Genomic DNA, 27,728 nt, shown 5'->3' on the forward strand with positions numbered 1-27,728 from the left:
CCCAGGACCCCGGGATCATGACCTGAGCCGAAGGCAGTTGCTTAACCAACTGAGCCACCCAGGCATCCCTGGATGATGCCTTTTAATCCCCTCCAAGAGTTCCCAATGAGGGCTCCCCTCCTAGAGATGGGAAACTTCATGGATGGCCAGAAGTGAACAAAGAAAAGTATAAGGACTTGGGTTTGGAAGTTATTTTCTGTGTATGTGTTTCTTTCTTTCTTTTTTTCCTTAATTAGGGGGAGAGAGAGAGAGAGAGAGAGAGAGAGCATGCGAGCTGGAGGGGGAAGGACAGAAGGAGGGTGAGAATCCCAAGCAGACTCCGTGTCCAGCGTGGAGCCTGACGCAGGTCCCCATCTCATGACTTTGAGACCATGAGCTGAACTGAAATGAGGCGTCCAATACTTAACTGTCTGAGCCACCCCAGGTGCCCCTGTTTTCTGTATTTTCAAAAAGAAAATCATGGTATATATATATATATACCTCACATATTGAAAGCCTTCACAAGCTAGGTGTGCGGTGAATGAGCCATTTTCAAGCAGCAATACTTGGTTTTCTGCCACTGCCGTCAAGATCTTAACAGGGATGCGGATATATGACTATAAATCGGTCAAAACTAAATGAAGTTACCCTTTTTTTTCTGTGTAAGTAATAAGTGTTTTGTGGGGAGGGACTTTGAAACAATGTAAATATCCACATGTCCCTGTATCTGTATCAGTGGCCTCCAAGGACAGGGGACTCACCCGGTGAGAACAAGACCAGTTCATTTCTGTCCCTCACCTTGTCCCTTAGCGTCTCTGGTCCTTTAGGTGCAGGCTCCAGGGACAGTCTGGACGTCTCCATCCAGACAGGACAAATGAGGGCTCAGATCTGTCCGCTTCATGCCTGTGATGCTGTCCATCTCCAGTCAACTCAGACCACCATCACTTCCTCCTGGGTTTCACCTGAGCTTTGCCCTGCCCCCCCCCCTCCCATGCTCCCCAGCAGAGCAAGGGCAAGACAGAATGCGGGTCCCTTCCTGTTTAACTTCCTCCCACGCACATCAAAAAATAACACAAGTCTTTTCCTCTCTTAATTTTCTAAGGTATACATATTTTTTCTCAGCAAAGGTTTTGTTCTTTGGTTGTTGCTGGTTTTTTTGTTTTTTCCCCCTCCTGTCTTCCACTTAATATTTTTCCTCTTTTTTGTGTCCATATTTTTTGAACCATTTTGGGGGAACTACGGTCTCTTTTCTGAGCTCCTTTTCACTGAGGTCGTTGTCTGTAGTTTCTCTGAGAACAAGCGGCGTCGTGGAGCATTTCCTTTCTTATTGTTCTTTTCTTTTTTTTTTTTTTTTTAATTTCTTTTCAGCATAACAGAATTCATTGTTTTTGCAACACCCCATGCGCCATGCAATCCGGGCCCTCCCTAATACCCACCACCTGGTACCCCAACCTCCCACCCCCCGCCCCTTCAAACCCCTCAGATTGTTTCTCAGAGTCCACAGTCTCTCGTGGTTCACCTCCCCTTCCAGTTTCCCTCCACTCCCGTCTCCTCTCTAACTCCCCATGTCCTCCAGGCTATTTGTTATGCTCCACAAATAAGTGAAACCAGATGATAATTGACGCTCTCTGAAGCAAATTTTTTGCTGGCACTCTGTTCCTCTCCTTGAGCCCCTTAGAAAAGGTGCTGGTTTGTTTTGTCTGGAGTTTTCCTTTGAAGGAGGTCAGGGCATCACCGAAGCTGGTGTGTCAGGTTGGGGGTGGGGCGTTCTGTCGCAGCAGGAGTCTTCTAGGGGGGAACACCTCCTCCACAAGCCAATGCCTGCAGCCACACGGTTCTGGGTCGCCTGTCAGGGGAAACGGTGAGACCTCAAAGCCCAGCAGCCTGTGACTTACCATGTGGGAGCTCCCAGCCTCTGTCCCCTTTGCAGAGCTGAGTCCCGGAGGGGCCCTTGGAAGCAGCCAGCAGCCTCCCCACAGCCCTCCGTGCCCACGACAGAGGCAGGACCTTCTTCTTTACCGTCTTGCCCGACCCTGGAACGGACAGAGCCAAATGGTCCCATGATCCATACTTAGATTTTCTTTGTGACATAAAACAGCAATCACTTTGTCATGTCACAGATTCCCTGGTCAGGAATTCAAAAGGGCTGAGAGGGGACAGCCTGTCTCTGCTCCCTCATGTCTGGGGCCTCAACTGGGATGACATAATGCTGGCGGGGTGACTCACATGGCTGGGTGCCACTGTCATCCAGAAGCTTCTTTGCCCGTGTGTCTGGAACAGGAGCCAGTGTGACCCAACACGGAGCCCAGTCCCGACTGTGGACCCAAGACCCTACAGGTAGCCTCTGCATGGGGCCGCCGGGTTCTGAGTGGGACAGTCCCCAGCGCCAGCATTTCTAGAGCCTGAGCAAGGAGCTACAGGATTCCTCCTGGCCTGGCCTTGGATGTCACACAGGGTCACTGTCCCCAGGCTCCATCCGGGCCTTCCGACAGGGACGAACATTGCTTCTTGGAGGGTGAAAACGATGCTACTCTTTTCATATACAAAACATAGATGATCCATTGGTAGATGGATCGATTGATGGACAGATCAGTAGAACATGGACGTATACAGCATGTCTTTAGTACTAAAATTTCATAGCTTGTGGGGGGCATTTCTAGGAAGAGAAAATGAGTAAACAGGCTCCTTAGAAGATAATCATGGAAAAAAATTGGGGCAGTGCTGCTCTGGGCTTCTGTCTGCAGCAGCCACAGCCCATCCAGACGCAAGGGGTGGGGACATACCCCCAACTCTTAATGAAAGGAGTGTCAAGAAATTTGCAGCCCCATGTTGGAACTGCCACATGGAAGAATATTTTTTTAAGAGCAGCAGAGAGGGAGGGAGAGGAGAAGGAGACTCCCCAGTGAGTGGGGAGCCCCATGCGGGTCTCTAGCCCAGGACCCTGAGATCATGACCTGAGCCAAAACCATGAGTCAGATGCCCAAGTAGCTACGCCCCCTGGATGCCTCTGGAAGAATATTAATCTAGTGTCTTCATGTCACATTATAGAACGAGGAGCCCAGAAGGGCTGAGGCCCCGGCCCCAGTCGTAAGGCCTTGGGAACAGACTTGGATCTGCCCCGGAACCAACCTGGGGCTCGTCCACACGGCGTCCCTGCAAGCCCATCTGTGTACTTGAAAGGTCAGTTCCCAAGCCTGCTGGGCTCCATATGGCTCCAGGTGTAAACACTAGGCAGACGCAATGACGTCTTGCCATTTCTCTGCTGTACTCACAGGTCACAGACTACATCCATCAATCGCATGAACTTGTGAATGTGTTTTTTGGGGGGTTACAATATTATTTTTTAAATAGAGTTTGTTGCCTACACAAAAACACAAAAAATTTCACTTCTGGTTTCTCTTTTAAAAAGCAGAAATACTGGAGAACAGTGGGTCCTGCGTGGGCACCAGAGTGTCTAAGACCTTCCAGAGGCTCCCTAAGGCTTCCAGAACACTACGAAAGCTCACAGACTAGAAAGAAAATTGTCCATTTGTGCGGATGACATAATTTTGTAGAAAATCCTAAGGATTTCACACACACACACAAAAATACCAACTGCTAGAATTTAAAAATGAGTTTAATGAGCTACAGGAAAAAAGATCAATACAGACGCACATACACATATACACACACAAACATACACACATACATGTACGCACACACACACACACACAGAGTCCTATTTCTATACTAGCAACGAGCCTGTAGAAACTGAATTGAAACACACGGTGCTAGTCCCAGCTGCTGGACAAGAAGAAGAAACACGGGCTGCAGATCTAACGGAATATATGCAGCATCCATGTACTGAAATTTACAAGACTCTGATGACCGAAGACAAGAACTATTTAAACAAATTGCGAGAGGTACCACATTATCAACACAGGAGAGATGTCAGCTCCCCCTTTAACACGATTCCTATCAAAATCCCAGCAAGATTGTCTTGGTAGAGAAAGACAAGCTTCCTCTAACATTTACACGGAAAGGTGACAAAACTAGAGTACTTAAAAATGAGTTTGAGAAAGAATAAAGTACATCACAAGCTTCTCTCTTGCCCAGCGTTGTGTTTCCTACATCACCTTGTGTGTGTTTTATCACATGGCCCGTATGTGCCTCTTTGGCTGAATTTCTCCTTGGTTGGAGTCCTGGACCAGTGCCAGGTCTCCTGGAAGGTGTCACGAGGTGTCCTCCCCTAACAGAAGCCACACCAGAGCTCAGGTTCTAAGCATGGCCTCCCTGCCTGTAAATGCAGCACTGAGGAACTCGAGTGTTTTCTGGAAACTGGCATCACTGGCTTTGCGTGGCGGAGACGAGAGGGCTGGTCTAGATGCAAGGAGCTGAGTGGAGCTGGAGACGCGTGCTTGTGACAGACTGTGCTCCTCCCTGCACACTGACATGCACTCAAAACCACCTGAGTCCTTCCCAGGACTGGTGTGCCCCATGGTGGCTGTGGCAACATGCCATCCCAGGGAGCCTCCTGGCTGCAGGAAGGAGGTGGTTATTGCCCTGGGGGAACACTGAACCCGGAAGCTTTTGTGGCAAGAAATTCTTGCCCTTGGGAGGTAGGCATGAGGGCAAGGAGCTAGCGGATCGGGGGTGGAGAACGGAGGACCCCGGAGCATGAGCCCAGGAGACTCGTCCTTCCTGCACCTGAGGACTCGGAGCAAATGTCCTCTGAGAACCAGGATTCTCCCTCAAGACACAGGACCCCATACCCCCAAGAAGACCTGGGTCCCTCCAGGATCCAGGCACAGCAGCTCCCCCTGCCCAGGAGTCTGGAGTTTGAACGTCTCTCTTGTCCAGTCCAAGGGGCTACGTTCCTGGACAGGGCCTTCCTGGGGACGGTGCACTACATTGTGGATTATCTTCCTTCGGCTTTATTCCTCCACAGCCCCTCAGAGGCCTGTTCACCCAGAGGACAGCACCAACCAACGTCAGGAACAGGGGAAGCTTCAAGAAGACCAGGAGCAGGAAGTGGACACTGCTGAGCAAGGACCTGTGGGGGTACATAGGGACAGGAAATGACTGCCTCCTCGGGGGGAGGTCCAGGACCCTTCTCTCCCAGCCTGTTCCTGTGCCCTGACCCTAGAGCCCTCATAACTCAGGATCAAACTTGGAAAAGATGTGCCTGGGCAGCCCTTCTCTGGGGCCCCATCACCTCCCCTCCCCTGACCGTGCACTACTCCTAGGAATTCTGTTAAGGAGAGGTGATGGGGCAAAGAGAAGAGGCGCCCGGCACTGCCTGCTTTCCAGAAGCTTCCTCTCTATCCCTTCCTCTCACATTTCTCCGTAACAACCTACTTCCTGAAAACTACCCGCACCCTCACTTTAAAGCCCTGACCCTTATCCTTGGCCCTACAGAGCCTGAGAGCAACATGGTAGCCCTTTCTGGGTATCTTTGGGAGGAGAAAAGTAGCCTGGAGCCAGCTCATCTCTCTCCAAACCCCCACAAGAAGCACCTGGATCTCTGGTTCAGCAAAGACCTTTGGAGGTAAGCCCGAGTTAGGGCTCCAGAACCAGAAGCCAGAGTCCAGAACCAGAGGGGGAAGGAGAAGGGGAGGGGTGGACATGGGCGGAGCCGCATGTGCACGTGAGCCAGCCTCCTGTTCCCCTGCAGCTGCTGCATGGGGACAACCTTCCTAAAACAAGTGATACTTTCCACATGAAGTCCCCACGCGGCCACTGAGAATGTAAACATCGTGACCCAAACTGAAGCAAACCCAGCAGAGAGGTAAAAAGCTCACAGTGTGTTGCCAGCCCCCACCCCAGGGTCCCATAAGGCTGCTGAACCCCATCTTCTGTGGTCTCTAGGCTGGGGGCCCTTACCCTGAGCAGCAGGTCAACAGCTCCTCCGTGCTGAGGTTCTGCTTGGTGTTCAGGCCCGGAAAGGCAGCAGGTACAGCCTGACATGTGGTCCTCCCTGTGGTTTTACTTGGTGCTGGAGAAAAATCCCACATGAGGGGCTACTCCCTCCCCAGCCATCCGCTACGTGCCCGTTTGGACCCAACGTTATGCATGACGGCCCACTGGAAGAAGGGAATTGAGAGATGCTCCGAAGCTAGCGTCAGGCCACTTCCAGGATGGCGTGAGCTGCTCAGGGACCAAATGAGACTTTTCCAGAACTGGTCAAATGAGCCACCTCTAGTAAGTGTCGGATCTTTCTTTCCATCCCAAGTCTGACTCTGCCTATGGAGAGAGCAGGGGCAAGCCTGGAGAAGATGGCCCTGTGGCCCAGGAGCCTCAGAGAGACTGTAGGAGGGGGCTCACAGCACCTTCAGATGGAAACTAAGGCCACTTTAACTCCCTGCTAGGGAGGAGCTAAGCCTCAGGTGTCCGGGCTATTGGTGTGACCAGTGTCTCTGCCCCAACCTCATGACTGCCCGAAAAAAGCAAGCCTCCAGAGCCTTCGCCCTCCCAGGGCTCCCAGGACAGGCTCCGTTTCATCCAACTACAGCCCTTGACATCTTGGCCACTGAGGGTTCACTGACGTATGTGGCACCATCCTTGCCCTCACACAGAGCAGAGGCATCTAAGTTGATGGGCTCAAATCAATAGAGAGAGGGCAGAGGGGCAACCTGCCATCAAATACAGAGAGAGCACAGAAGGCTCAGACCTCAGGGGCCATCCGGGCAAGCAGAAAGGAGAGAAACAAGGAATGGTGACACCTAGAGGAGGCCATGGGGATTATGAGATATTTTTAGAACAGGAGAGAACCCAGCACGAAGTTCTGGGCTGAGGGGAAGCGAAAGCATGGATAATTGATGGAGGAAGATACAAATGAGCAAGGAGGGAATTTGACTCGAGGAGACAGGGAGGCATGGAGCTCCAGGGTGAGGAGCCAGCCTCAAGAGAATTGTTCTCGAACGGGGGGAGGGAAACCGCCCTCAACCTAGAAGGGAAAGGGGGAAGAATGAGTTAGGCATCACAGAAGTTTGTAGGGGGAGAAGAAAAGAAATTGAGAGAGTTCGCGTCTGATATTCCGTGCGCCCTTGGTAAGAGAGAAGAATGGGAGAGTCATATTAGAGACCATGAACTTGTATGGACACCCCTCATCACCGGCTATGACTTCTCCAGCGCTACTGCAGCAGATAGATTTTAGGTGGGAGATCGATTTGCCCTAGACTGCCTAGGATCTGACCCAGTTTTAGCACTGAAAGCCCCACATCCCAAGAAATTTCTCAGTCCTAGGCAAACCCCAATGGTCGCTCACCCTAATTTTAGGGTGGATCCAGGGATGACGGTTTCGAGAGGCAGGTAGGAAAATGGTGCATGACAGGTGAAGAAAATGTAGTCCTCCTTGAGAGTAGGGCCTGGCTTAGGAAGGAAGTGAGATCAGGGCAGGGGAGGGGTAGGCAGTAAGTGGGAAGAGAATGGAGAGAGGGATCCAAGGGCTGGAAACGTATGTGAGATTGCAAGGAGGGCCAGCGGGGGTGAGGGTGTGGGAAGACTGATGCACAGAAAGTTGTCTGGAAGTACAGCGTCTTCAGGTAGGGTTCTGGGCATGGACCAGTTTGGGGTGACAGCAAGATGTGCAATGTTGCCATGGAGTGGCTGCAGAGTGGAAATGCAGGTCACTGCAGTTGAGAAGGTCCTGGAAGCTGAGACAAGTTACTTGTTAAAAACTCCCAAGACAATGACAGGAATTAGGGGTGTCGGGGAGTAACCTAGAAGCCAGTGGAAGGTCATGCCAAGGAGAAGTAGAGGGTGCGTGTGGTCATGTGACACAAATGTTAAAGGAACAGGTAGGATAGTGATAGGTTGTGGTGGGGGACCGGGAGAATTTGAACATAGCTTCACCACCCTATAGCACATGGAGGTAGGAAAAAGAGCAGCTTGCACTCAAGAAGCCTATTTCTTGAAATGAGAGGAGTGAGGCCAATTTCAGGACAGTATAGTCGAGAGAATATTGTATGAGTCAGCTGAAGATGTATGTATGAAGAATTTGTTTCCTTTGGTACAGATTCCAAAGGTCATGGTGGAGATGGTCTTGGTGCAGCATGGAGGGGCCTCCCGCAGTGGAGTGAGGTCCTGGCCCTCTGAGAATGAGGGTACCTTCAGCTACACACCCACACCCATGCCAAGGCTAAAAAGACAGCTGTCTCTCACCCTGCCCTCAACATAGGCTCTTGCCAATACTACTGGGATGAGGACTAGACGACCCATCCATAAGCTCTGCTGGTGGAGTGAGAGGATCTCTTACCTGTGGAAACAAACACGTTAACGTGGAATGAAGGGTCATGTGACCACACATCCAGGAGCCATACTGTCTGAATTCTGCACCAGTAGGATCCAGCATCGTCTGCAGTGAGGTTCTCCATGGTCACTATAAAGCTGAGGTGATCAGCGTGGTCTCTGATGGACACACGCCCACTCCTCTCTTCTTTCTCTTCTCCCTTGGTCTCCACAATCTTCTCACATGTTGCGTCATACTGTCCTCGGCACCAGTATTTGTTATACCTCTGGTATACCTCCTCGTACCAACACTGCACACACAGAGAGCCACCCAAGGTGCCTGTCACAGAGCTGGGGCCCATCAGGGACAAAGAGCCTGGAAGACATAAGCCACATCCCAGGGCTCCATCTCAGTGTCCCCCTACAGCAGCTGTCTGCCTGAAGCCCAAAGGGAAAGTTGCCAGGGAGGTGTAGACGGTTCTGGGCTCAGAGATGTGGGCCTGGAGGGACATCAGACCTTAGACTTAAGCCAGAGGGTAGGAGAAAGAGCTTCCACTCAAGAAGCCTATTTCTTGAAATGAGAAGAGTAAGGCTAATTTCAGGACAGTATAGTAGAGGGAATATTCTGTGAACAACCTAAAGATGTATGAAGAATTTATTTCCTTTGGTACAGGTTTCCAAAGGTCATGGTGGAGATAGTCTTGGTGCAGCATGGAGGGGCCTCCCAGGCAATGGAGTAAGGCCCCAGCCCTGTGAAAGTGAGAGAGCCTTCAGCTACACACCCCCACCCATGCCAAGGATGAGGAGACAGGGGAGAGTCACCTCTCTCCCTGCCCTCATCATAGGCTCTTCCCAACACCACTGGGACTGAGGACTTGACAAGACCCAGAGACACTCTTCAGCATGACATTCAACCTTGTCTCCATGTTCAGTCATATCCCCTAAGATCTATTGGTGAAGTGAGAGGATCTCTTACCTGTGGAAACAAACACGTTAACGTGGAATGAAGGGTCACGTGACCACACATCCAGGAGCCATAGTGTCTGAATTCTACACCAGTAGGATCCAGCATCGTCTGCAGTGAGGTTCTCCATGGTCACTATAAAGGTGAGGTTATCAGCGTGGTCTCTGATGGACACACGCCCACTCCTCTCTTCTTTCTCTTCTCCCTTGGTCTCCACGATCTTCTCACATGTTGCGTCATACTGTCCTCGGCACCAGTATTTGCTATACCTCTGGTATACCTCCTCGTACCGACACTGCACACTCAGAGAGCCACCCAAGGTGCCCGTCACAGAGCTGGGGCCCGTCAGGGACAAAGAGCCTGGAAGACATAAGCCGCATCCCAGGACTCCATCTCAAAGGCCCCCTATAGCCGCTGTCTGCCTGAAGCCAAAGGAGAAAATTGCCAGGGAGGTGTAGACGGTTCTGGTCTCAGGGATGTGGGCCTGGAGGGACATCTAGACTTAAGATCTAAGCCAGACAGTCTGGAGACTAGAGCCAGCAAGAGAGGTAGAGATCTGTGCCCTGTGAGCCTAGAAACACTGAGTAACCACACAAGGATCCTGCCATGTGGGGATAGGGAGAATGAGAACAAAGCTGGAGAGGGAGCAGCATGAGCTGGCTGTCCTGCCCTGTCTTAGCCTTTGCAGGCATGAGATTCAGTGAGGCAGAAAAACACTTCCCTTTGCAGTGAACCTCTGCATTCAGGTTTTCTGCAATTCAGAGTTGCTCTGTAGGAGCACAGCTTCTTGTTTACTCCACTCTAGAGGTGCTCTCAAGAGCGGAAAAATAAACCCCTGGCCTTCCTCCAGCCCCGAAGGAGGAGCGACACACAGCTAGGAAGGGCTGGGTCCCAAGGAGACTCTCACAGGCTCCTTGACATGAGTTTGGGGCATGAACGGACCACCCCTAACCCCATCACTGTCCCCAGGACCTTACCATCTTTCTTTACCACCTTTCCCCCTTCTTTTCCTAAGCTAGCCATACAGCCCTCCATAAATGTAAAGTGGTCACATTTTTCCAACGTTTGTAACCGCAGGTGTTTGTAATCCCAAAGGGTAGGGGGTGAGAGAATGCTGGAACAGAGAGTGGGGAGCGTAGCCAGGAGCTGGGATGGGAAAGAACAAACAAACAAAAAGAACCAAAACTTCAGTCTCTACAAGTGACTCCAAAGCTTTTATCAGGACCCAGGAGGAAGTCTAGCTGTAAATGGACATGAAGCTGAACCTGTGGCCTCGGAGAGACCAGCCAGTCCACGTGAAGGGGTGGGAAGAAGTTTCCATCTCTAGTTTACCTGCACCCAAGCAAGGGCATTTAGGCAATTTTATCAGAGTTAAGCAAGCAGATGTGAGGAAGCCGTGATATGCTGGTAAACCAGCTCTCTAGGCAGGGAGCAAGGCAGGGCGCAGGAGAGTCAAGGAGAAGCCTTGGCTCATAGCGTTTCCCAGTTTCTGTGGCCTAAACATGCTCACTATGACGAATTTCATGCTAACAATATGCTGCCACCGGCTGTAGGGTTGGGGAAATAAGTCCATGATCAGCTCTTGTGAGTGGGTGCGAGCAGGCTCCAGCCACTGCTGCTGTGGTGCCTATTTCCTTAATTACAGCGGCTCAGAAAAAGTCCATCATCAGGAGGAAGAAGAAGAAGAGGAGGAGGAGAAGGGGGAGGGGGGGAGAAAGAAGGGGGGAAGGCAGAGAAGAAAAAGAAGGGGAAAAGAGAAAATATCCATTATTATTTTCATCCTCATTTAAGACATTTTGAGCGTCTCCCATCTGTAAAAAGATACATCTCTTAAATGTCTTTCTGAGTCTAAGATCTCAGTGATGAGGGCCCCAGGGGACCTTGAAGACCATCCTGTGTTACTGAGAAGAAAATGACATTTTGGCCAGTGTCACCCAACTGGCCTTCTTTCTTGAAACCTCTGCCTTTCCCACCCACTATTCTGGGACAGTCCATCATTATGTTGGGCAGGTTCTATGTCTTACCCAACATAAAAATTACTCTACAAACATGAAGAATACCACCTAGTTTTTACCCTGAACTTACTTTCCACAGAGAATGGGCTCTCCTGCATGTTGAATGTCTTTTTTTTTTTTTAAGACTATCTCCTCCAAAACGATTGTATTTACCTAACTGCACAACACCTTGTTCTAGCAGGGGTTTAAGATGCATGCTGAGGGTACCTCTTTGGTCCCTTCTTTAATTCCTGCTAAGAAACCTTTCCAACCCCTTTAAACTAAGTTCTGACACATTCTAAACTATTGCTAATGCCTGAACTGTCCATGATCTTTAAAGAGATCGACACTTTCACATAAGCTATTCTCTCTTTCCACTCAGCAAACTCATTCATTCTTCAAGACCATAGTCCAGGGAAGCCTCCATAAGGACTTGCACTGGGTCAAGAGCAGTGTTTGGGGCCCCTGTTGTGCAGCTCCACACCACATGAACAAATTTCTACACAAAGTTCTATGCTGTATCACAGTGACTTGACTCCCTCTTTCAACCGTGAGTCCCTGAGTGCAGAAGTTGCTTTCCTGACACACAGCTGGTCCTGGAACACAGCTGGTGCTCAATAAGCATATGCAAATCTGTGATGAATGCTTCAGTGGATAGAAGAATGTACAAATGGATGAATGGATGTGTCTTCCTTGTTTCTGCTGGGATCTCTGGCTTGAACCCAGGACAGACATTCTACCCACTGTTCCACCCCCTCCAATAACAAGTGCCCAAAACCCCAGCCCCACTCACCTGAGAGGCAGAGAAGGAGCAGAACTGGGGACAGCCACATGGTCCTGTCTCTCTGGCTGGCGTCCCCAGCAAATCCAGGTCCCCGCTGTAATCCAGGTGTTTGCGACAGAGACTGCGGTGTCCACTTTCTACTTGCTCAAGTTTCCTATGTGCTTCTGTCTCTCACCTACTTCCTTTTTCATCTCCTAGATACTTCCTAGTTTGAAGCCCTACTTGGGAGAAAGGGAAGAGTGTCAAGAGATCAGAGAATGGACTAAGAACAAGAGAAATCTGCTGTTTTTTTCTTCATTTAATGGCAATATAATGTTTGGATCATACCCCGAGTCTTCATGCAAGTCGGTCCTAAAATATGAAATCTCCAACAGAGGAAAGCCTTTGTCCCCATCTCTCATTCTTCTTCCTGTCCAAGGCTACTTGCTTGACCTAACCAGCTGTCCCTTCTCTCTGACTACATACTTTTGGGTCATAAAACACCCCACTTAAATATCTGCGGTGAGGACTCCCCGTGAATCTCTCAACCACTACCTCCATGTGGTTGATCTCATACCTCTTCCTCTAACTTAGTCTCTCTTCTGGGCTCTGGACCCAACTTTTTGACGGCTTGTGAGGAAGCTCCACCTGCTTGTACACCCTTAATCTAATTCAGTATTAAGGTGTTGGTGAAGGGCAGAGATCCCGGAGTCATGCGGATTTAAATCCCACCTCCATCATGTACTAACCATGTACCCTTGGGCATGTTGCTACATCACTCTCATCCCTAGCTTCTTCATCTATAAAATAGAGCCATAGTAACCATCCTCATCTCACAGAAATAAAGGAGTGAACAAACATAAAGCACTTGTCACAGTGCCTGGAACATAGTAACTGCTCAGTAAATGTTAACTCTTTAGAATAGTCCTGGATCAGGACTACTTCTCATCTGGTCTGTCAAACAACTATACACTCCCTTCAATTCAACTTGAACATCAGAAACATATTCTTCTCGAAGACACAGGTATTGGTTTTGCCCAAATTATTTAAGTTTACAACAAAGGTGTGAGGCAGATACCATTATCCCCACTTTATAGATAGGAAGACAGAGGCACAGAGAGGTCCTGAAACCAGACATCATCAAATCAAGTCCATAAATCCTAGTCTAGTTTGTTAGCCGTAGGGATTTGGGGGGAAAGCTGTCTGGTGTCAACCAATGCCCAGAGCCATTCTGCTTGACAGCAGGAGGTCCATAGGGCTCTGGCCTGCCCACCCCCACCAGCCAACAGTCAGAAGCTCCTGGAACACATACATTTGGGAGAAGAGGCTTAACTCCTAGGAGAAAAGGCTCATCTTATCACTGTCTGCTCCACCACACCAGAGAGGAGGTAGAAGCGGGGCAGTCCAAAGCTGAGCACAGACAACATTATTAGGGAAATGCAGCCACCAAGGAATGCAGATCAAAACCATGGTGAGACACTACTTTACACCTGCTAGGAAGACTACCATCAAGAAGTCAGATAGTAAGTCTTAACAAAGATGTCAAGAAGTCAGAACGTCCATATACGCATTCATGGGAAGAAAAGTGGTGCAACCATTTTGGAAAACAGTCTACAAATTCCTCAAAGGATTGCACGTAGAGTTGCCATAAGACCCAGCAATTTCACTCCTAGGTGTACACCCAAGAGAAATGAAAACATAGGGGCACCTGGGTGGCTCAATGGGTTAAGTCTCTGCCTTCGGCTCGGGTCGTGATCCCAGGGTCCGGGGATGGGTCCCGCATCAGGCTCTTTGCTCAGCAGGGAGCCTGTTTCCCCCTCTCTCTGCCTGTCTCTCTGCCTACTTGTGATCTCTGTCTGTCAAATAAATAAATAAAATCTTTAAAAAAAAAAAAAGAAAGAAAGAAAGAAATGAAAACATATGTCCACACAAAAACAGGTACACAAAGGTTTTTAGTAACTTTATTCAGAATAGCCAAAAGGTAGAAACAACCCAATGTCCATCAGCAGAAGAACAGATAAACAAAATGTGATCTAGCCTCACAATGCACTATTACCCAGCCATTAACAGGAATGAGACCTGCTAGAAGGTAAAGCTGAAAACATTACTCAAAGTGAAGGAAGCCAGTCACTGAAGACCTTATAGTATGTGATTCCATTCATTGCAAAGACGAGAACAAGGAAATCTATAGATACAGAAGTCATGTAGTTGTTGCTTAGGACTTGGGGAGATTCAGAAAGGGAGGATAGCTAGAAAGTATGGAGTTTCCTTTTGAAGATGATGAAGATGCTCTAAGATCGGGTGTGGTGATGGCCGCACCTATCTGTGAGTACGCCAAACGCCACTGAATTGCATACATTACAGGGGAAAGTTGCATGATATGTGAACTATACCTCAATAAAGCTTTATTTTATTTTATTTTTTTAAGATGAGCCCAGAGAGGCAGGAGAGCGGCTGGTGAGTGGGAAGGGAGAGGTAGGGATGGGAGATGGGTCTCAGAATGGTGTTTTCCTCTGCACCCCCACACCATTCCGTGTCTTTATTCCTCATCCACAGCCCAGCACATGGGCCTGGAAAAACCAGGCTTTTCCGAGCATCAGCAGCAGGAAGTGAAGGGACCAGGGTACAGGAGATGGCATCACGCAAGAGAGTTGCCTCCCAGAGACAGGTGTCTGGACCTCTCTTTCCCACCCTCAGCAATGAGCAACCCATACATAGGAGAAAAGTCAGAAAGCTCAGCTCCAAAATGAGAAGAGAAAGAATAAGACCCCTGCCCACGTAGGCACAGCTGAGCAAGGGAAGGATGAAGCAGTGGCGAGAACCAGCTCGTCCGTAATCTCTTCTACTAACATTTCCTTTATTAAAAAAAAAAAATCCACACACCTCTTGAAAGGCAATCAAGATAGAGTTCTAGGAAATAAAATAATTAAATGACAAATGCATTTTGAAAACGGAGGAAAATTTGGTGGACTCTGCATCAAACAATGGAGAGGAAGAATAATGTGGGTCAAAACCCTAATGATGAAGGAAAGGATTTCTCTGGGGCCCGTCCAACTCCTGAGAGGACAAGCCACACAAGCACTAATAAGCAACTACCATAGAAATAGAGCCTGGTGCTGGGTATCAAGGAGGCTCCCGTCTTGCATGGCGCGCGCTCTGGGTGGGGTGCATAAACAATGAATCCTGGAACTCTGAAAAAATAAAATTTTTTAAAAAGAGAGAAAGAAATAGAGCCTCTGGAGTGGAGGTGTGATGCCCCTGAATGGGTGTCAAATCCGGATGCCAGGGTGTGAGGAATGCAGACGTTGCTGGTGCTTTTGAAAGAAAAGGAGGAAGCTTTGAAATCTGATTCAGTGGCTTTCCGGCTTTCAAAATTTCGCCATCTCCCCTTTGGCTACAGTCAAGTCCAGACCCTGCTGTGATACACCAGACCCAGCTCCTGGCGGGCCTCCAGCCTCTCCCTGTCCTCCACAGCTCACACTCCGGGCCCCGGCCACTGTAAACGATTTCCAATGCCCAACAGCAGGTGCTCCCTTGAGCCAACAAGCCAGGGCACATGGTGATCTCTCGACGCCCATCCAACCTCCCATCCACCGGCCCGGGCACATGTACCCTCTCAGCTTCCTTCGAGATGCAGATAAATCCTCCCTCCCAACTTGGGCACTGGCAGACTTGACCCCTGCCTCTGAGCCACGGCCCCACCTGTGTTCATGTCATTCTCTCGTAACCCCGCCCCAACATGCTTTCTCGGGTTTTCTGTCTTCGGTGTTGCTCTGTTTTGTTTTGTCTTGGGAGGTTCCCTCAGGTCCTGCGGGTTGAGTTCACAGGCCCAGGAAAACCTACCCTTCACCAAACTTGTCCTTTCTTTACTTGGTGCTTTCAGTCCTGTCCCCTCTTCACACACCTCAGAGACAAGCCTTCAGTGGACGTCCTTGCCTCCGCATGATGATGCAGTACATAGGCTTGCTTTGTAGGCATATGCTTCAAACCACACGGTTTCGGGCCATCCATCTCATTCTGGTGTTACTTTTTTTATGCAGCACCGGGTCCTGAAGTCTCATCTGTGTCACTGAGTGTCCACTTTACTGTTTCCAGCTTCGGCTTCTCCTCCGCGGCAGATGCCCGAGGCCACGCATCAGTGCCCGGTGCTGGACGTCTAGGTGGCCCCCAACTCCTTGCCTCCATGAATGGCACCTAATGAACATTCTCTAGCACACACCCCCTAGGGGCCTGCAGAACCTGTTCCCGGGATATACACCCAGAGCAGGGGTTCCAGGCCCCCGGGGGAAACATACCCTTAACCTGACAGATTGCTGACCAGAATGGCCATATTGGGCAGTCAGGTCTCATTCCTTGAAGCCAAAGTTTACAGTCAGAACCTGTTTCACTGAGGGGAATGGAGTCTTCACCAGCTGTGCACTGTGATCCCTGTGAAGTCTCCCCCACCCCTTGATGCTGGCCAGCCGTTTGGTCTGGATTTATTCAGTCAGGTAAAAAAAAAAAAGTATATATATATGTAATAGTTTCTCAACTCTTACTGAAATCTCTCTGTCTAGACTCTCCACAGCTTAAGAACAATTCAGGATCCTTGTTTGGCCCCTCAAGGGAAATAAACCAGGGCCACCCACCAGGACCTTCGGGTGCATTATCCACAATCGCTTCCTGCCTGCACACACCACAGAGGACTCTGGGCGTCTCGTGGCTGCACACCCAAGCCGTCACTAATGCTGCCTGAAGTGGCTCATTCTCCCAACCGCCCCCTTACTGCCGCCCCAGACAAGCTGTGCTACTTCATCAGGTCTCCGGGGACATGGGGTCTGCTCCTCTGAGGCCCCGCACACCCCAGCACCAGGCCTCTGGCTTGTCCTCCTTCTGCTCCTCGTGGGAAGCTTGGCTGTTGTCCCCTCTAACTGCCGGCCTCCCACTCCTCCAGAGAGAGCACCCCTCTGCCGCCTGGCACCTCTCTAGCTCCCCGTTCCTTCATTGGGATGGTGGAATCCCCCTCCTAAGGACTGCTGGGAGGCGCGAAGGAGATCCCTGGTGTCAAATGCTAGGCACAGACCCTGGCGCAATGTAGCAACTGATACCACACACACACACACACACACACACACACACACACCCCGCGAGCTGATGAAACGTCCCCCGCCTCTGTGTCGGGCGGTGAACAGCCGTGGTCTCCATATCCTCCCGCCCATCGGGGTGGGTGGAAACGGTTTCCTGGGACCCGTGTGTCACCTCTCCCGAACTCACTCCATTCTTTTCTCCAGGGAAGGTTCAGTAAGTGACAAGTCCCAGACCCACTCACCTGAGGCCGAGAGGGGGCGGAGCTACAAGCAGACTGGCGGTCCAATCTCCCCAGCCCCCGAATGTCCAGATCCTTATCTTCTGACATCTGGCCTAGGAGCTCCCGGCCTCGATACTGTCACTTCCCATCTGTATTTTGTTACTTGCTTCCTTCCTCTGCCACTTCTTCATTTTGAGTTGCAAAGTTATTGGGAAAGGGGAAGAACCTGCTGAAAAAGAGAGTGAACCAAAAGCAAAATGGCAAGGGGAGCTTGGTGGCACCTCATCCCCTCACCTGCTGAGGGCATGCCCACCCATGGCAGGGCCCACCGGGCTGGATCCCAGGTTGCCCTTGGCTCTCAGCCCCATAGATCCACAGCTCCAGCCATGCTCTGAGGGAAGCAACTTCCCACCATGGTCACAGCACTGGTCCTCTTGGGGGGCAATTTCTGGTCCAGCTGTGACCAAGGTTTACATCCTGCTCAGTTCAAAGCTTTTTCAACCTGGACGCTCCCCTTCGGGTCACACGGAGGAGTGGGGACATACTCCAGTCTTACGGTTCTAGAGGTTGGAAATCCGAAATTAGGTTTGCTGGGCCAAAGTCAAGGCGTCAGCAGGGCTTCGTTCCTTCGGAAGCTCCAAGGCAGACTCCACTTCCTTGCCTTGTGCCACCGGCATGAGACCCCCACCACTCCACCCTCGGCTTCCGTCAGAATGTCTGCTTCTCTGCCTCTGAACCTTCAGCGTCTGTCTTAGAGGAAACTTACGATAACATTGGGCCCACTGGATCACCCAAGATAATCTCTCCATCTCAGAATCTTTAACTTAATCCCATGTGTAAAGTTCCTTTTGCTGAGAAAGGGGGTAACGTGACACACACTGCAGAGTACGTCGTTCAAGTGATGAACCTTGAGGTCCAACCTGGTTGGAGGAGAAAGTGAAGAGAAGGGACCTGCTGTACTGGTCTGGATAAGTGATGTTAGCTGCTGTAACTGGCAGCCCTAAAGTCTCAGGGGCTCCACGTGAGGTTGAGGTTTCTTTCTCACTTACTGCATACTCCAAGGAAAGTCAGGGAGATCGCTAAGTGGAAGGATCTAGACTCTTTCCAGCATGTGATGCCAACAGCTTCAATACTGGTCCCTGTTTTCACCATGCAGTGTGTGTGTGTGTGTGTGTACTACATAGACGTCTTATGGCCTGGCACAGAAGTGGTGAAACTGACTTCCATCCACATCCAGAGGAACCACAAGACAGAGGCTCTGTATTGGAAAGTCATCAGAAACAAAGTAAGCGAATTCTATGCCTGCTCTTTAAAAACATGCACTTTGGGGTGCCTGGGTGGCTTAGTGGTTTAGGCATCCAACTCCTGATACCAGCTCAGGTCATGATTTCGGGGTCATGAGATCGAGCCTGAATCAGGCTCTGCACTGGGCATGGAGGCTGCTTGGGATTCTCTCTCTCCCTTACCTTCTGCCCCTCCCCTCCCCTCTCCTCCCAGGAAGGTAGTCTTTTTCCCTATCCCTCCGACTAAGGACAACTAAACCCTGAACATGACACATAAAACAAAATAAGAAGGTTCTTAAAAGTGGAGAGAAAGTAGACTGGTAAGGGGCCTTGGGAATCAGAATTTTCTTTCGCTTCATATATCCAGACTGGAGAAGCCAGCAACAGGAAAATAATAACAGGCACGGGGCGGGGGTAGGGCGGGGGGTGGTTGTGGTTGGGGGGGGGGGGAATCACACAGAAGCCATCTCTCTTGGCAAAGAACCAGGAAAGGGTCAACCTAGCAAAACTAAAGCTTAGAGAGTAACTTCTCTACCTCCAGCCAAACCACGGAGAAAGTAGGGGCCACCACCCACCCAGGGCAGCACAGGCAGCACAGGGGGAGCAGCTGCTAGGCACCGAGCCCCTCCCAGCCAGGAAGCGGAGCTAGTGGAGGCCCAGGAGAGAGCCAGAACACACTGCCTCACCCTTCGGGGTTCAGACAGCCTCCTGGGCGTGCCGGCTGGCTCATACCACGCTCTGTGTACTTGTACAGGTCCGCACACGTTCCAGCATGAACTCGGGGGCACTGTCGGTCCAGGTGGCGTCGTCTGCAGCCTGCACTGCTCTGACCAGGGCTCTGCCTGGTGCACTCCCGGGGGGGTCTCCAGTACCTGGCCCGAAGAGGGGGTTGGTTCATGAGCACAAATTGAAGGGAGAATGAGAGGGAAGACAGCAGCCTGGACACAGTTGGGGAAAGCCAAAAGAATGTCCTGTCAACGGCATCAGGCTATTTTGCATTAACCAAGTGTTAAAACACAGAAATTCAGCGGATACATTGGAAGATCTTAGAGGCTTTATTGTTCCTTATTATGAGCCAAGGAAGAAGAAGGAGCAAAGGCCGGACTTCGCTGCAGCTGGAAGCCTCCAGGCCGCCGGGCTGAGGCAGAGAGGTTGTAACTCTCTATAGCTCCCTCCAGGAATGCCTTTAATGGTTTATGGCTTTGCTCTTGTTAGTGTTGCTTCCCTCTGATCACGGAAAATGACCGCCTGCAAGACACACATTGACAGCCCTCGTTCAAACACACGGCCCACTGATACACATCTGAAGGGTCTCATCCCTGATGTTTTCTCACACAGTGGTAAATAAACTTATCTCAAGAGCAGTTCAACTTATCTGAAGAGGTCCTGGAGACCTTGCTTCTAACATGCACACATTCCTTAGAGACCTACGCTATGCCCTAACCCCCGCTAACTAAAAGTATATAATCAGTCACTCCTCACAAGCCCAGGCCAGTTCTTTCTGCCCATGAGTCCTGTCCCTGAGCTATTAAAAAAAAAAAGAAGAAGAAAGAAAGAAAAGAAAAAAGAAAAAGCACCTTTGGGCACAAAACCATCTCAAGAATTCTTTCATGACTGTTATTATTATTGTGAATCATGTGGGGCGTTGCACGGTGGTGACCCAGCATGAAAGAGTCCCCCAAGGCAGAACAAAAGAGAAGTTTATTGAATACAATGCCAGGCAGCAGGCAGCACAGCAGAGGAGAGGCCGTCTGCCACAAGGCAGTGGCCACAGTTATACAGTGGAGTGCGAAGTTATGGAACATACAGCATTTTCCCCTTTCTGGTAATCTTAAGAACTGTGCCTGGGGGGTACAGTTCTGGGTAAAAGCCTCTGCCTTCAGCTTAGGTCATGATCTCAGGGTCCTGGCATCGGGCTCACTGCTCAGCGGGGAGCCTGCTTCCTCCTCTCTCTCTGCCTCTCTGCCTACTTGTGATCTCTGCCTGTCAAATAAATAAATAAAATCTTTAAAAAAAAAAAAAAAAAAAAGAACTGTGCCTGGTTGTAACTGGTTGGTGAAGGCTTATGGCTATTTTGAGGTGGGTCGCTTCACGAGCCTGTGGGCCCTCCTGCCTCGCTCAGTTTCTAGTGCTGAAGCCTGTTGCCTAAAAGTGACCTCTATAAGTGAGGCTGAGCATTCCTCCGAGCGGCATCCCACCTGAGAGCTGCACAAAATGGAAGGTTTTTAAAGCAAGGAGGGCGGGGCAAGGAAGTTACTAGCAAAAGAAAATAAGGATTGTCCCAGGCAAGGTCACCTTCCCTGAGGGGCAAGAGCAGGGGGGTGGACCCCGCAGATTCGCTCACCATCTCAGACTGATTGGCGTAGAATCTGCCTGCTAGGAGAGCCGGATGCTGCTGTTAGGTTGGATTCCAAAGACTGTTTCTTTGTAACACAAGCAACACACTGAAGTTAAAGGAAATTGAAAACAGAGATCAAAACCCCATTTCCAGCCTCAAACAATGAATTCATAGAAAAAGACCTCTCTGCTCTCTTTTGACTTGCAAACTTAGCTCCCCTGGGAAGAGGGCGGGTCGCGGGGGGCAGGGGGGGGGGATGCCCTTCTGGGCTGACTTCAGGTGTGTGAACATACATATTCAGCACTCACTTTCCCAGGCTTTCTTGGGAAGGATTTCATTTTAGAGGACCACAAAAACTAGCTTTTATACATAAATTTGTTTTTTTAATAATTTAACACCACTTTAGATGCTGCCTCACTTTTTTACATAAAACTTCATCTTTATTTAAGGAAATCCGTTCGATAAATATCAAAGTTATTTCTTTCTTGCTATAACATATCATGCATGAATCACAGTTGGAGGCTCACGGAAGCAGAGCTGCTGGTTTGCAGAGGGACCAACCATGCCAGAGAAACTTGTGCTTTTGCCCCAGGTCCCACAGCTGCAAGACTGTGGAGCCAGGAGCAAGCCAAGTCTTTGCATTGCTGTTTGTTGTCTAAAAGTCAATCATTGAAGGTGGAAGGGGAAACTAGTCGTCATCAGAACACCTTAATGGGCATTAGAAAAGGGGGAATATGTGCCTTTCCTCACCACGCAGGGTTTCTCCAGACAATACAGGAAATGGGGAAGGAATTCCAGAGAAGGAAGCTGTGAGTAGGGACCAACACAATGGGCACATGCATGAATCTCTTGTTACTGGCTGAGTTGTATCCTCCCGGACTCTTATGTGGCAGTCCTAACACCCAGGACATCAGAATGCGACTGTGTTTGGAGATAATCTTCAAAGAGGTGATGGGGGGCAGGGGGGCGGTGGCACTGGGTGGCTCAGTCAGTTAAGCACCCAACTCTTGGTTTTGGCTTAAGTTGTGATCTTGGGGTTGTGAGATGGAGCCTTGAACCAGGCTTGAGATTCTCCCTCTCCCTCTACCTCTCCCCACACCTCCACCTGCTTTCTCTCTCTCTCTCTCTCTCTCTCTCTCGCTAAAATAAATAAATCTTCCAAAAAAGATAAAATAAAGAGGTGCTTGAGGGTAAAATGAGATCATCATCATTGGTCCTAATCCAATGTGACTAGTGTCATTATAAGAAGACATTAGGTGGGGCGCCTGGGTGGTTCAGTGGGTTAAGCCTCTGCCTTCAGCTCAGGTCATGATCTCAGGGTCCTGGGATCAAGCCCCGCATCGGGCTCTCTGCTCAGCAGGGAGCCTGCTTCCTCCTCTCTCTCTCTGCCTGCCTGCCTGCTTGTGATCTCTTTCTGTCAAATAAATAAATAAAATATTAAAAAAAAAAAAAGAAGAAGAAGAAGACATTAGGACATAAGTACACAGAGAGGGAAGATGGTGTGAAGACACAGGGTAAAAATGGTGTCTACAGCCAAGGACCAACGCCTCAGGAGAAACCCACCCTGCAGACACCTTGATCTCAGACTTTCATCCTCCAGAACTGTGAGAAAGTCACATTCTATTATTTAAGCTACGCTGGCTCTGGGGCTTGGTTACAATAACCTGTAAATAAGCCAGTGTCTGTGACTCTCCTACCCCTCAAATTTATATGTTGAAATCCTAATCCCAGTGTGGTGGGAAGGCCTTTGGAGGGTGATAAGGTTGGAAAATGGAGCTCTCATAAATAGGATCATACCCTCATAAGAGGCCAAATAGCTCGCTCACTCCTTTTCTGCCATGTAAGGATACAAAGAGAGGTCAACCATCTGCAAGCCAGGCAGAGGGCCCTCCCCAGAGCCCAGCCTTGCTGGCTCCCTGATCTTGGACTTCTAGTCTCCAGAACCATGAGGAATGGCTATTGGTTCATAAGCCACCCTATTGGTGGCCCTTCGTTAAGCTGCCTGATCTCACGGAGACACTCGGCTACATACAAGGTGGAGGGAGCACATGGAGCTCTAGATCAAACCATCAGCCTGTGTGGCCTGGCAGGGAGACACACACCAGCCCCACCCCTACGCCCCCACCCCACCCCACCCCTGTGTCATCCTCAGGAAACAAGGACAGGAAAATTCTTTGCAGGTCACCAATGGGGAAGTGGCCCATGCCACAACAAATGTGGCACTTCTGTCAAGTTAAGAGGCTGGGTGACAGGGGACACTTGGAAAAATCAGCTGCCAGCAGTACTGGGTGTTGTTTCCCTTCTGACAAAGCAGAGGGACTCGAACTGTGGCCACTGCTCTCAAGCAGAGAAGGCAGAGGCCACCTGTTTCCTGTAAGAGACACACAAGTCTGCTCCAGGGAGAAGGAATAGCCTGTGCCAACCCTGATGTAGAGCCTCTTTGTCACCAGTTAGACCTCCAAGTACACCTGCTTGGACTCTCTAACCTTGGTCTTATATTTTCCCTTAAGCTCTTCTTTCTGGCTTTCCTCTTAATTCAGACAAAGGAAACCCAAAACCACTCTTCAGGTGACAGCCCTGTCCACCGGCACCTGGGTGGCTCAGTCGGTTAAACATCTGCCTTCAGCTCAGGTCATCATCCCAGGGTCCTGGGATCAAGCCCTGCATTGGGCTCCCAGCTCAGCAAGGAGTCTGCTTCTCCCTCTCCTCTGCCAACAGCCCCCACCCCACTCATTTCACTCACTCATTCACTCTGAAATAAATAAATACAATCTTAAAAAAAAAAAAAAAAAGACCTCCCTCCAAAGGCCCAGACCACCTGACCTTTTGAGCCAACCAACGCCCCAACTCATTGACCATGCAATGACCCCCTAGAATGACCTACCATTACCTTTACCTCATTATAATACTAAAATGTCTACCCAGGGAGGAGCCTCAGCCTCATTTATATAACATACTATGTATGCATAGACAGGTTTCCTTAAAGCGCATGTGCTATCTCATGCCTACCTCTACTAGGATGGCAAGGTTTCCCTATCCAAATAGCCATCCTAACCCTGAACAAAAGGAACCCATTCACCCTCTCCTGGGGAATCACGGCTTTGGAAGCCATTGCCTGTGATCTCCTTATTTGCTGCAAATAAAGTTTGCTTTGGGCCACGACTCATCCTGGTGCAGTTTCTGAGTCACCCAGGAGGGAAGAAGTCACGTTGCCTCAGTTACACCGTGGGCTTAGGACGCCCTTCCCTGCGGCCTCCGATGTCCCTTTCTCTGTAACTCAGTATGGGAGAAACCTCGCAGCACCCAAGACCAAGGTTAAAACCGGACCTCAGCACAGATGGAAACTGTGTTTGTGTTTCATGTGTCTCTGCACCAGAGAAAAAAATATTAATTTTTAAAAGCGGTGGGGAGGGAAGTCAGAACACCCTTTCCCTGCTGGAATCAGTGTGCAGTACTTCCCCCAGAGGTTCTACCACCCACGGCACAAAGGCAAAAGCCGTTGTTACTCCTGACCTCCCCACCTCCACTGGCTGAGCAAGACCAGCTCAGGGGTCCTGGACACTTATCAGCATTGAAGCTTCCCACCCTCGTGTACCCACTTTACAGGTGAGAAAGTGGAGAGACGCCCAGAGAGATTAAGATTTTTTTTGCCCCCAAAGGGCAAAGCTAGAAACTTTCCAGATTGGGATGGAACAGAACTTTGGCTTGGCTTGGGTCTCTGGATTGCTATCATCAGGACCACCAACCACCTGGAGTTGGCGCCTGAATGCTGGGCATCCCTCGGATGGCGCTGTTCTCTTCCTAGTGAGTCCCTGCTCCCTCCACCTCCCCAGCCCCAGCCCTCCAGGCGCGCTCCTGGTGCTAGAACTGGCCTCCCACCACCCTGGGACTCGGAGAAGCAGAGTCAGAACCCTCACTGTTCTCACTGCCTCGACTGCCAAAATTTAGGGAGCATCTACGTCAGCTGGACTGAAATAGCTTCCATTTTTCTTACTGCTTCCTTATGGCTCTTTTCTCTACACTTCAGTTTGTTTTCCCATCATATCAAAATTTGGGAAAATACAGTTTTTCTGAAAGAAAACAGGAAGGAAAGCTATTAACAGTGACAGAAATGCTGTGGCTTTGACTCTCTTAATAATTAGATTCACAGGGCACCCAACTTCTACAAAGAATCCCACAACTTCCCAAAACAGATAAGTCACATTTTTATTTTTCACTGTGTCCTCAAATGTACTGACCACACAGATTTTTCCAGAGTCAGGACTGAAGCTGGATCTTTGCAGAACAAATCTTATTAGAACTGCTGACATGGGGGCGCCTGGGTAGCTCAGTTGTTGAGCAGCTGCCTTCAGCTCAGGTCATAGTCCCACAGTCCTGGGATCAAGCCCCACATCAAACTCCCTGCTCCTCAGGGAGCCTGCTTCACCCTCTCCCACTCCCACTGCTTGTGTTCCCTCTCTCGCTGTGTCTCTGTCAAATAGATAAATAAAATCTTTTTTTAAAAAACTGCTGACATGGACCTTAACACATTCTATTATTATTAATTTAACAACCATTAAATGAGCATCTGCTAGGCGTCAGTCCCTGTGGGTACACAGATGAATAAGAAATGGTGCATCAGCCAAGATCTTGGTAGCAGGTAGATGGCGCAAGCAAAATGGTATGATTGAAGATAATATAATGAGGGGAATATTTACAATGATCCAGGAAGGAGTTAAGGGAAATCAACAAAAGGACCAGCAGCAGCAGAGAGCCCTTACCACCTCTAATTCTAAAGGAGGGCAGAGAGGGGATAAAAACCAGATCCCAGCAGAGCCCTTGTATAGACCTCCCAGGAGTTGAGGGTGTGGACCACCCAGCAGGAGTGGAGTGGAAGGACACAGATGCTCCCAACTTAACAGAAACACCTTCTGCCCTTCTACCTCCCACTGTCCACTAGCTGAACCCAACCAGAATTTAGAGAGTGAGGTTATGCCTCCTCTCCAATGAGACCCCCTCCAGAATAGGTACCATGTTTGATTCATCTTAATAGTCCCAGGATTTAGTATAGTGACTGGCTCCTAACAGGTGCTTAGTAAACATGTGCTGTGTGAATACATGAATGAATGAATGTCCATCTACCTGGTGACCAGAGGCAGGGTTCAGCATCCACCTGATAATTGCCTTCCAAAACGATGTGAAATGGTACAATGATCCCCAAGCATGCCCACAGAATTAGTTTGCAACCTAGCTGCCCGACAGAAATAGGCCATTCAGACATAGTCACCCAACCACCTCATATAAACATGACAGGTGTCCCAGTTCAGGTTGTCCAGAGACAACGCCAGTCAGGTCTGATGAACCAGAAGGCAGGCAGACTCCAGGTGGACTCCAAGGGTCCATCTACATTGGAGAAGGGAGCTTGAGATCAGAAGAAGCAGGGGAGGGGATGACAGCCAAGGATCTCTCAAAGCCCTTCTTCCTGCACCTGATCCTGGGAGGAGGGTAGCTACAGGTGGCAGCTGGTGAAGCTGTCCTCACCAGTCCTCTGTGACATATGGAGGGACAAGGAACATTGCCTCCAGGGCCTCATGCCAAAGTGTGATTCAAAAACAGAAAGAAGGACACAGCATGGCCACTCTGGGACCCCAGGGCCCAGCAGATCTGAGCTTGCCTGGAGACACTGACCCTGGTGTCCAGGGACATGCCAGCTGCCTTGGCAGTGGTGGTTCACTTAGGCAACTTCAATGAGCAGGAGCAGAAGATGACCCAGGATCTGCTAACTATTGCTGAGACATGCCTGGGGCACTGCCAGAAGAACTGAAACTTGTCCATGTTGGTTTGATCAAACAGAGCCTTACACCAGAGTCATCCCATATCATCGTCCATGTGGGAATTCGTACCACTGCCTCAAGCACAAGATGGTGGTGGTTTGATCTTGGCCACTCACCAAGCGCCACAGGTATAGATGACTCATCAGCTCTGACTACCCTCTTAAGCCCATCAGAAACGACTGAGTGCTAAGGGTCAAAAATTTGGCTTTTTTAAAGAACTGGCCTCAGAGGAATGTGATAAGGAAAGTTTCCCAAAGGGAGCAGTCAATAATATCAAATGGGACAGATGGAAAAGTTGACCTTCAGGTCTAGCATGAGGATGTCACTGGAGATCTTGACTGCCAGAGGTCAAGGTAAGAGGGGAAAATTGAGATGAATACCAGAATGAGGTTTCCCTGTTATTTTCTTCTTTCTTACCATGGGCTTCCGGTGCTCAGGCCCCTCCACCTTCTCTTACACTTGGAACTTCCTCCCCAGTCAGGAACACAGAAGCGTTTTAGCTGGGTCCAGACAAGCCTCTTGCCCTCCTGTCCCAATATCCACAGTGTTCCAGCCCTAGTGAAGTAAACCCCACTCTGTCCCACCTTGAAAAGTCTTGTACTGGATAGTGCTACCATTGGCTCCTGCTCTGCCTCTGCTTCTGTCAACCCATCATCACTGGACAAATTGGAACATTGATTGGTACCTGCCTCTGCCACCCAACACCATGACTTAACTTGTCCCCATAGGAACCTAGCAGAAGAGGAACTCAGAAATGCTGAGATGAGAATGGTGCATTCCCATAATCTGGTTTCTCAATGAGCGCTCGAGGCCATCACAAATACCAAGAGCGCGCAAGGAAAGAAAAGCCATCAGAGACACTGATTCAAGCTTTCCCTACCAAATCATGAATGCCAGCCTTGCATAGTTCACTCCCTGACAAGAAATCTGGGTCAGGTAAGGTCAGGATTAGCACTGTTGTTATTTCTGAGTAAAGAAACCAGATCAAATAAGTGTCTTGTTTAAAAAAAAAAAAATGTATCTTCTCTCCTGACCTCCCTGCATCCCTACATCAACCCACACTTCTCCCTCCAGTTCTCCCTCCAGAGGAGTTCCTGTA

The 27,728-nt window shown here is 49.7% G+C and overlaps 1 protein-coding gene and 1 long non-coding RNA gene across 2 annotated transcripts in view; one reads left to right on the top strand and one right to left on the bottom strand.

Annotated features, from left to right (window-relative positions):
- The window catches only part of LOC309850755, a 48,820-nt gene extending 43,319 nt beyond the window's left edge, over window positions 1-5,501 (top strand). The window contains exons 2-3 of the long non-coding RNA XR_014304431.1: window positions 4,907-5,019; window positions 5,377-5,501. This is a non-coding gene — a long non-coding RNA (uncharacterized lncRNA). The remainder of the gene's footprint in view (window positions 1-4,906; window positions 5,020-5,376) is intronic.
- CD300E (CD300e molecule) overlaps window positions 3,578-27,728 on the bottom strand; it is a 55,683-nt gene continuing 31,532 nt past the window's right edge. Inside the window, exons 2-9 of the mRNA XM_082705048.1 lie at window positions 19,165-19,350; window positions 17,962-18,115; window positions 17,217-17,421; window positions 11,939-12,147; window positions 9,164-9,511; window positions 8,216-8,563; window positions 5,842-5,953; window positions 3,578-5,011 (exon numbers count right to left, since the gene is read on the bottom strand). Coding sequence (XP_082561174.1) covers window positions 4,828-5,011; window positions 5,842-5,953; window positions 8,216-8,563; window positions 9,164-9,511; window positions 11,939-11,978 — 1,032 coding nt within the window. The 5' untranslated portion in view covers window positions 11,979-12,147; window positions 17,217-17,421; window positions 17,962-18,115; window positions 19,165-19,350 and the 3' untranslated portion in view covers window positions 3,578-4,827. The remainder of the gene's footprint in view (window positions 5,012-5,841; window positions 5,954-8,215; window positions 8,564-9,163; window positions 9,512-11,938; window positions 12,148-17,216; window positions 17,422-17,961; window positions 18,116-19,164; window positions 19,351-27,728) is intronic.

The sequence above is a fragment of the Mustela nivalis genome (assembly GCF_964662115.1).
Source record: "Mustela nivalis genome assembly, chromosome: 17".
NCBI lineage: Eukaryota > Metazoa > Chordata > Mammalia > Carnivora > Mustelidae > Mustela > Mustela nivalis.